Source organism: Homarus americanus, unplaced genomic scaffold, assembly GCF_018991925.1.
Source record: "Homarus americanus isolate GMGI-L3 unplaced genomic scaffold, GMGI_Hamer_2.0 scaffold54443, whole genome shotgun sequence".
Taxonomy (NCBI): Eukaryota; Metazoa; Arthropoda; class Malacostraca; order Decapoda; family Nephropidae; genus Homarus; species Homarus americanus.
In genome coordinates, this window is record NW_024750852.1 from 3,438,964 (window position 1) to 3,447,830 (window position 8,867).

An 8,867-nucleotide genomic window follows, 5' to 3' on the forward strand; every position below is an offset into this window, starting at 1 on the left:
TGTTTAAACGTCAGGTGAAATAAGCTGGGGTGCCTAATTTTCACGTGATTCGTCCATTCAGGTCCAAGACGGGGGAGTTAAACCTTTCGAGTCACAAGTTTCATCTGTGGACCTTCAAAGTTGTGAGAAACACCAAGTAAGACTCTTCAAGTTCTTCACGATATGTTGAGTCGCGATGGTTGAGGGTCCCTCTGGTGGGCGGTAGGTGGTGGTGGTGTTGTCGGGGGTGGTGGTGATGTGGTGTTGTGGGGGTGTGGTGGTGAGGTGGGTGTTGTGGGGGTGGTGGTGAGGTGGTGGGTGGGGTAGGTGTGGTAGTGGCATGTGAGACGGTATGGTGGTGGTATGGAAGATGGTGTGGTGGTGGTGGTGGTATGGGGGTAGTGTAATGGTAGGGGGGATGGTGGTGGGTGTGGGATTTTTTGGGGGGAGGGAGGTTGTGGGTGGTGATGTGGGCATGTGGCAGGTGTGGTAGTAGGCGTATGGGAGGCGTGGTAGTGGATGTGGCAAGCGTGGCAGAGGGCGTGTGGAAGGCGTGGTGGTGGGCTTGTTATTGAGGGTCATTTGACAGGCGTGTGGTAGGCATGATGGTGGACATACAACAAGCTGGTGTGGTGTTGGTAGGCGTGTAACAGGCGTGGTAGTGGTGGTAGGCATGTAAAAGGTGTGGTGGTGGGCGTGAGAGAGTACGAAGTTATCTGCCCCAGCGGAGACGTTGACCGTACGGGCGCCTGGTTTTGGCGTCGCCGTCCTGGGTGTTGGTGGTGGAGGCGTGGGAGCCGGAGGCGGAGGTGAGGGGGTGGAGAGTCACCCACAGACTGATGGCTCGCTTCATGATCTCGGCCTTCCGGTGCTCCTGTGGGAGGTAGTTCATGGTGTCCTCCACTACCTCATGGCGCTTCCCTCGAGTCTGGCGACGCAGGCGGTCCACAAGATTGCTACCAGAGGTGTCGCTGACGAGGCGCTGTGACCAGGTGCTGTCGCGCCCTACATGTGGGTGATGTTTGACAAGGACCCAAGGATCATGAACCTCGTCAAGGACGTACTCCAGCATCCTGGGCGACGTAGATGAGTCGTCTGGAAGGTTTCTGGAGGAGAAGAGGTGGAAACCCCGCAGGTTGTCCCAGGATGGAAGGGGGTCGTCGGGCTGGGCAGCGTGAAGAGCACCAGCAAGACACACCACCGCCGCCCACACTACCGCTGGCGACATTCTGCTTCACCTGCGGAACACGCGTGACTTTAGACCAAGGTAACAAAATATTGATTAATACTATACATAACACAGGACGTGTGATGTCTGACCTAGATCATAGAGGAATTGGGAGACACAGCAGGTGACGACACATCACCGTTCATCTGTACAACTTCTAACCTATACTGTACTATAACTGTATCATCACACACCATAATGTATCTTGGAAACTTGTTGGAGTGAGTTACACACACACACAAACTGACAGAAAAGTAATTTGCTTCATATTTACTATTAACAAAAAGGTACAAACTTTCATGTAAAGCGGCTGACGTATCGAGAGAGGGGAACATTGTTAATATCACAGACTTAAGACCTACAGGATCTGCTAAAAAAATAAAATAAATATTCAGCCTATAGTGTGTTGTGTTCTCATGTATACCCCACCTTCACCCTCACCTGTCACGTGATTAGCGCTGCACGTGTTACCCCTCACTCTGCGGCATCCTCACCTCTCGCGTTACTCACCATCTCCGTCCTTCCTTCACCTCCTACACTACTACACCCCCGGTCACGCTACTGGGGCCGAGTGTGGAGGTGGTGAGGTTGGTTCCTTGGCCCACTCCATCACCTTCTCCCCATCTCTCTCTCATACAATTGTAGGAGGATTAAGCAGGCCCCCCCCTCCCTCCTCACACCTGTATTAATGACACCCTCGTTTGGCTCCCCCCTCCCCCGCGCGCTCCAGTGGAAGGGAGACTCGTCTGCCCAGGTAGACATACAGGTAATTGGATACCTCTACCTTGCACGAGTTTTATTTTTGGGGGCGGCTAATTGGCAGTTGCGTTACTTTGCATTTGTACATAACATGTAATTCTACCTGTCTCTGATAACATCTACTCGTCCTCACGCCTCCTTCCCCATGACCTACTAACAACGTGTGATTACAGACCCTAAGCGTTCTCTAGTGTATGGACCAACTTAGAGAACGTGTTTACAGACCTTTAAAAGTCCTTCATATAATTAAACACTAAATTATGTTCGTCTTTATATATAGTTGCTGCATTAACAAAGTAAATGTAAAAAGATGTTCTGTTTGACCTCGTCTGTGTGTGTGTGTGTGTGTGTGTGTGTGTGTGTGTGTGTTTTTGATGATGTTGCTTTAAAAAACTGATGATACACAAAACATAAAAGTGACCCCTCTCTCTCTCTCTCATTACCACCGCCTCTTCTTAACTCTCTCACACATCGGCACCAGAAGGAAATTACTCTGCAATAAGTTGTCGGGGAGGGTGTGGGAGGTGTGGAGTAAGGGGAAGTGTGGGGTAGGGGGAGGTGTGGAGTAGAGGGAGGTGTGGGGTAGGGGGAGGTGTGGAGAAGGGGAGGCAGGGGAAGGTGTGGGGAAGGGGAAAGTAACATAATCATTTCCTTATCAATGTGAGCTGTTTACATGATAATAACAACTTGATGATAACGATACACAAACAGAATAAAATTAATTCATGCAACGTGTGTGTGTGTCTGTGTGTGTGTGTGATTCATGGTATAATGATGACGTCATACTTGTTATTATACAGGGTCAGATATTAGATTACTGTTAAATGCTATGACTTCACGCAAGGTTTCCACCACCTCCAACACACACACCATTGTTTACCTTATTCTGTCCACTTCTTTCATTTATTTAATCTTGGACATGTCGGATCACGTGAAGATTAGCCCGTCACCTTATTTCACCTCATGATTAAATACTGTATCGCTGAGAAGGGTCAGGTTCGGTTAAGTTAGGTGAATATTAAAGTGGAATAAGCTTGAGGCTAATCTTCACGTGATCGTAAACACTGTAGTACATTGATTTGGTTAAGTGGTTAGGTTATGTACTCAGTCGTATTGAATAGATGTGTGTGTGTGTGTGTTGATCAAGACGAATATATCCAGTGAATTGCCGGTGTATATTATAACAGATACCGTTTAGGGGAATGTGTAAGGTCGAGGGGAAGGTGCATGACACTTCTCCCTCCGACTCCCCTTCATACCCTCCCTCCCTCCTACACTCCTTCATACCCTCCCTCCCTCCCTCCTACACTCCTTCATACCCTCCCTCCCTCCTACACTCCTTCCTCCCCCCCCCATACATATTTTTTTCAGTAATCGCACACTTGATAAGCGACCTCAAAGACTATTTCTGTGTAAACTAGTGATAGCAACAACAACACTACATTTGAAACTATCGCGTAACAACACAATATTAATAAGAGATTACACTGAAATTGGGGTCGTTTAATTAATAGATTCTTTCCCTACTCGACGGTATATTTTATAACTAACAAGTCTCTCTGATTAACTACGTCTCCCAACATACTCTATATCTTTGGAATATTTCTAATCTTCACACACTTGAATCATTACATCACTGGACTAATTTGAGGGTGTAACTGTGTTTGAAGTATATATAGATCACTTTAAGAGTAGTACCCCCTCCGTTTTTTTTACCTGAAGTTTATTAATCATCCTCACGTTACCTGGGTGTTAGGTTATGTTATGTGTTAGTTTAGGTTAGAATATGTTAAGTTAGTTTGTTATGATATGTTAGTTTTGTATTAGGTTAGGTTAGGATATGTTATGCTAGGTTAGGTTATGTTGTATATAAAAGCTTGGGCAGTGTTTTTCAGGTTAGATTCAAGATGCTCTCACACACACACCCCTTAAAACTCACATAAAGTATCGACACTTGACAACACTTATGCTCGCTTCACCTCCTTCTACCTTAACTTAAGTCCAACAGCAGCTGACGGTCTGGCTGCCTCAAGTCCAAAAACCCTATTCTGTCTTAACGCTAAAGTCCGCCTCTGTTTAGCCGAGAAAAAATAATAATATTTTAATTTATTGGACTGGATAGCGACGTTTTCAATTCAATATGTAACTGTTTTCTTGAATATATATAGAAGTCCTATTGTAAATTTAAATCCGAAGGTCTTATTGTGTGTGTAAGTCCAATGTTTTAATGAACTCCTAAGTCCAAGTCTCTGACGCACAGGGTCACATCTTCGACGAGTAGGATTATGGCGTGTGTGTTTACCTTCTCCCTCTCTCTGACGACACATGACGCACTATTTGTTAACACCTGCTGCTCTCTCTACCTATAAACACAACATTTTACGTCATGTTAATTTTCTTTTTAGTGAGATTCGTACACAGAGGACTGGAGGACCACTTACATCAGCCCTCAGTGACATACTTTGATGGCGACACTCAGTCAGCCCGCCAAAATGCAAGCACAGAGCTGACACTGACACACCTACATCAATTGTGTCCGTTCACTCCACTACAGAACTTTATATATTGTAGTGTTATATCAGAGTATCGGGTTCATGTGAAGTTTGACTCCCAGTTTATTTCACACGATGATTAAACACCTAACGCTACCTCGGGGGGTTGGGTTATAGGTTAAGTCAGTGTTAGTCTTAGGTTAGAACAGGTTAGTTTAGTGTTAGATTAAGGTAGGCTATGTCAGAGTTAGACTAGGTTAGCATTAGGGTAGGCTAGGTCAGCGTTAGGTTATATCAGCTTAAGGGTGGTTAGGTTATGACGAATTAAAAATATACTGGAGAACCTTTGGATAGCAGAGTCATGTAGTCAAAAGTTAACATTCCCTTTATATCAGTACTGACTTAAGTGGGTGACAGACACTCTTCAGCACTCAAGGAAGTCGGAAGGTTGTATAAGTATGGTAGAATACGGCACGCAAGAGAGAAGGACACGGTGGAAGAGATCTGAAGCCACAGTTCGATAATTATTATGAGTTATGAGTGGACAAGTCAGTATTGTACACGTCAACAGTGGAGTGAGGCGAGACCCTGGCCTGGTCACCAAGATATAAGACCACAAGTATCAAAGGAATAAATGAATTCAGGAGAGGAGGCATTGAGGAAGGCTGGAAATAAATGCCAGCCAACGTTATGCGAGACCTTCATCCATTAGCTAATTCATATTCGAGATATAACTCACAAATATAAATCATTAACAAGTATCAATGAATTCCCGTTGAAAAAAGTCCTTCAATGTGCTTTAATTTAGTCAATTAAATAAAAATAATCTAAAAAACGATGGAAAATAACCCGTGAAGCGTCCGCAGCATCGGAAAGACAACCTAAGTCGTGGCGGGGAGGACAGCATAGACGGAATAATATACGAGATGGTGGTGAGAAGGTAGACCCCTGGGAGCTTCTCTACCTCGACTTGCCTCACCCCCACACACCTCGCTGATAATTATTAACATGTAACCTTTATTTGGGTCTCTTTTTCTATACATCCAGGTATGTGAGAGTAGATTAATCCTATTGGTTATAGTGAGAGTAGACGTGACCACAGCCTCCTAGTTAAAAATTCCCCTTTAATTGGCTTACTATAAAGTACCACAGCTAACATAACGATAATAACGTCAATATATCTCTTAAGATTCTACTGTAAATAAACAAACTATTCTCTCCCTCCTTGATCGTAAGAGATGAATCCATTAACCTGAGAGCTAATTATAAAGCCGTGAGTTCTCTCTTCTCTCACAACGCCTCCGTCACACAAGATCTCGTTACGATGAGCAAACGAGTGTGTGGAACGAATCTACATGAAGATATAATTAAACTTAGAGTGTATTGGTAGGAGAGTTAACTCACACCCCCCTCTCTCCCCACCCCCTCCCCCCCACCTCTCCATTTGCTCAGGTGATTCCTCAGAGAAGGTGTACAGTAATTACCGTCCTATTTAGGTTATATATTGTAACTTTTCTCTCTATAATGATTGTTTTGGCTTCAGTGGGAACTTTCTATGGGTAAATATGAGACTGGATGAGTGTTTGTGTACGTATTCCGATCTATCGTCACTGTGTAGAGTAAAAGTTCACCTATACAGTGTGTATTGACAGGAGTGTGATCAAATATAAAACCTTAAATGTTTCCTTCGCTGTCTAGAAATAAAGTTACAAGGTCAGGATGTTGAAATACTGTACCTGAACGAGAGAGAGAAAAAGTTAACATCATCGGTACTTACAGCAGCTATATTAGGGATGGCGTTCATGCTCTTACTGTGTACAGGAAGGCGTCAAACAAGTTAGTCCACACAAAGAAGAAGTTAACTTATACGTAAATAACTCACTCACCAAACAACACCTCACTCACTCACCAAGCAACACCTCTCTCACTCACTCACTCACTCGCCAAACAACACCTCTCTCACTCACTCACTCGCCAAACAACACCTCACTCACTCACCAAACAACACCTCACTCACTCACTCACTCACCAAGCAACACCTCACTCACCAAGCAACACCTCACTCACTCACCAAAGCAACACCTCACTCACTCACATCACTCACTCACTACAACACCTCACTCACTCACTCACCACTCAACCAAGCAACACCTCACTCACTCCACTCACCCCAACACCTCACCCCACTCACTCACCAAGCAACACCTCACTCCTCACCAGCAACACCCCCTTTCCTCCACTCACCAAACAACACCTCACTCACTCACAAAGCAACACCTCCTCACTCACCAAGCAACACCTCACTCACCTCACTCCTCACCAAGCAACACCTCACTCACCAAGCAACACCTCACCAAGCAACACCTCACGCACCACCTCACTCACTCAAACACCACCTCCTCACTCACTCACCAAGCAACACCTCACTCACTCACCAAGCAACACCTCACGCACTCACTCACCAAACAACACCTCTCTCACTCACTCACTCACCAAACACCACCTCCCTCACTCACTCACCAAACACCACCTCCCTCACTCACTCACCAAACACCACCTCCCTCACTCACTCACCAAACACCACCTCCCTCACCAAACACCACCTCCCTCACCAAACACCACCTCCCTCACTCACTCACCAAACACCACCTCACTCACTCACTCACCAAACACTGGAGATGGAAAGTACAGCTAGTGGTGAAAATTGCGTCACGTTTGCATTGTAGTTTAATACACTTTGTCGTAATTAGTGAAAAAAAATGAAATTCTCGTAATGCCCAAAGAAAATCATAAGGTTAATTGACTCACCTGCTCTAGTTAATAGCACCAACAACACAGTGACGCCTGTAATGTACTGTACCTGTATATATGAAACCATGTGTGTGTATGTATGTTTGTGTGTATTACAAGTATATATTTATGTCTGCATTTATATGAGTGTATACAATTATTAAAGTATGTACTTATATGTGTGTGTGTGAACATAATAACTCAAGGCAGAATAGTACTCACGTCAGTAGAGATAAAAAACTCATTAACCAAAAATTAGTAAAAGTCAATTAAAAGAAACAAACAAACAGACACTCACCTGATAACTCAATGAAGAAAAACACTCACAAAATTCTTCTCACTTCTTTTCACAGCCACCTTAACCGATAAAGATAATCTGTTCTTGATTATATTTCTTAAAAGAGTGAACTCAACCAGCAAACTTCTTTAACTCATTAGGTGATAGTAGTCGTAGGCAGGTGAAGGTCTTGCTGTTAGCTCGTGGTTGAGACGTGTGAACCAGCCCGATGCCACTCTACTTCTGACAGCCTGCAGACATCAACACCCACTATATATACCTGACCCTTTTGGCGTGGGTTGACCAATTGTCGGCCGCCACGTCACGCCCAGCCAATCACCTTCCCGAGCGTCAAAGAAGCGACACTGTATTTGTCCCGCGAAATCAGCAACAAGAACAACAACACCAATAATAATAATAATAATAATAATAATAATAATAATAATAATAATAATAATAATAATAATAAAGGTCTCAGTTTTAATAGGCCCCAGACCTAATGGGGACCAATCTTAATAGAACCAAGTTCATACACCTTAGCCCTAATAGGCTCCATTCTTTATTGATCCCAGTTCTAATGGGCCCAACTCTAATAGACCCCAATCGTAATAGGCCCTAGTGCGACTGGGCCCCAGTTCTAATGGTATAGCCTGACCTCGACTGGGGTTTATATAGTGTAAACAAAAATAAATGAAAAAAAATCACATAAACAAATAACTAAAATAGTCTACATAAAAAAAATAATAAAAAACTCGGCACAAAGAAAATATTTTTTAATGTGTTAAATAAATTGAGTAATATTAGGCGTAAAAATAAAATTTATAACAAAACAAAGAAACATCCATGACAAATTAAAGTGACTGAAACAGGAGGGGGAGGGAGCGGAGTGGGTGTAGTAGGGGGTATATCTATTTTTGTAAGGCAACTTTTAATATCATGTGTTGTATCCGTCTGCGAGGCTCAAATTTGGTTTCCAGTAATAACTTCTTGTAGTGGTACTCTTGTCTTAATAATAATAATAATAAACGGTTTATTAATAGAGTTGCAGCTGGTGGTGTGTGTGGGGAGGTGGAGAAAACTCCACAAAGCATAAACTGAATTAAGGAGTTATGGAAACACAAACCATAATGTTGTTATCTCCAGAGTGAGAGAGAGAGAGAGGTACTGGCCGGACACGCAGCCTACACCTGTTTAGCGAAGCAGTAGATGGGCCAACTCTTGCCTTGGTATTTTGTCAACACAGCAAGACCAAACTTCCCCTCGCGGCTCTCGTCAGTAATGTCAACAGAACTAGACGAACGGATCACACTTTTCTGTCAATTTCGTGCATCAGTTTTCTAAT

At 43.8% G+C, this 8,867-nt stretch overlaps 1 protein-coding gene across 1 annotated transcript; it reads right to left on the reverse strand.

Annotated features, from left to right (window-relative positions):
* Positions 1–401: 401 nt before the first annotated feature.
* Positions 402–7,748, reverse strand: LOC121854362. The gene is made up of 2 exons (XM_042348985.1): positions 7,547–7,748; positions 402–1,217 (listed from the first exon to the last, which is right to left on the reverse strand). The coding sequence occupies exon 2, from the start codon at positions 1,205–1,207 to the stop codon at positions 692–694; it is 516 nt and encodes a 171-aa protein (XP_042204919.1). The 5' UTR covers positions 1,208–1,217; positions 7,547–7,748; the 3' UTR covers positions 402–691.
* Between the last annotated feature and the right edge of the window lie 1,119 nt (positions 7,749–8,867).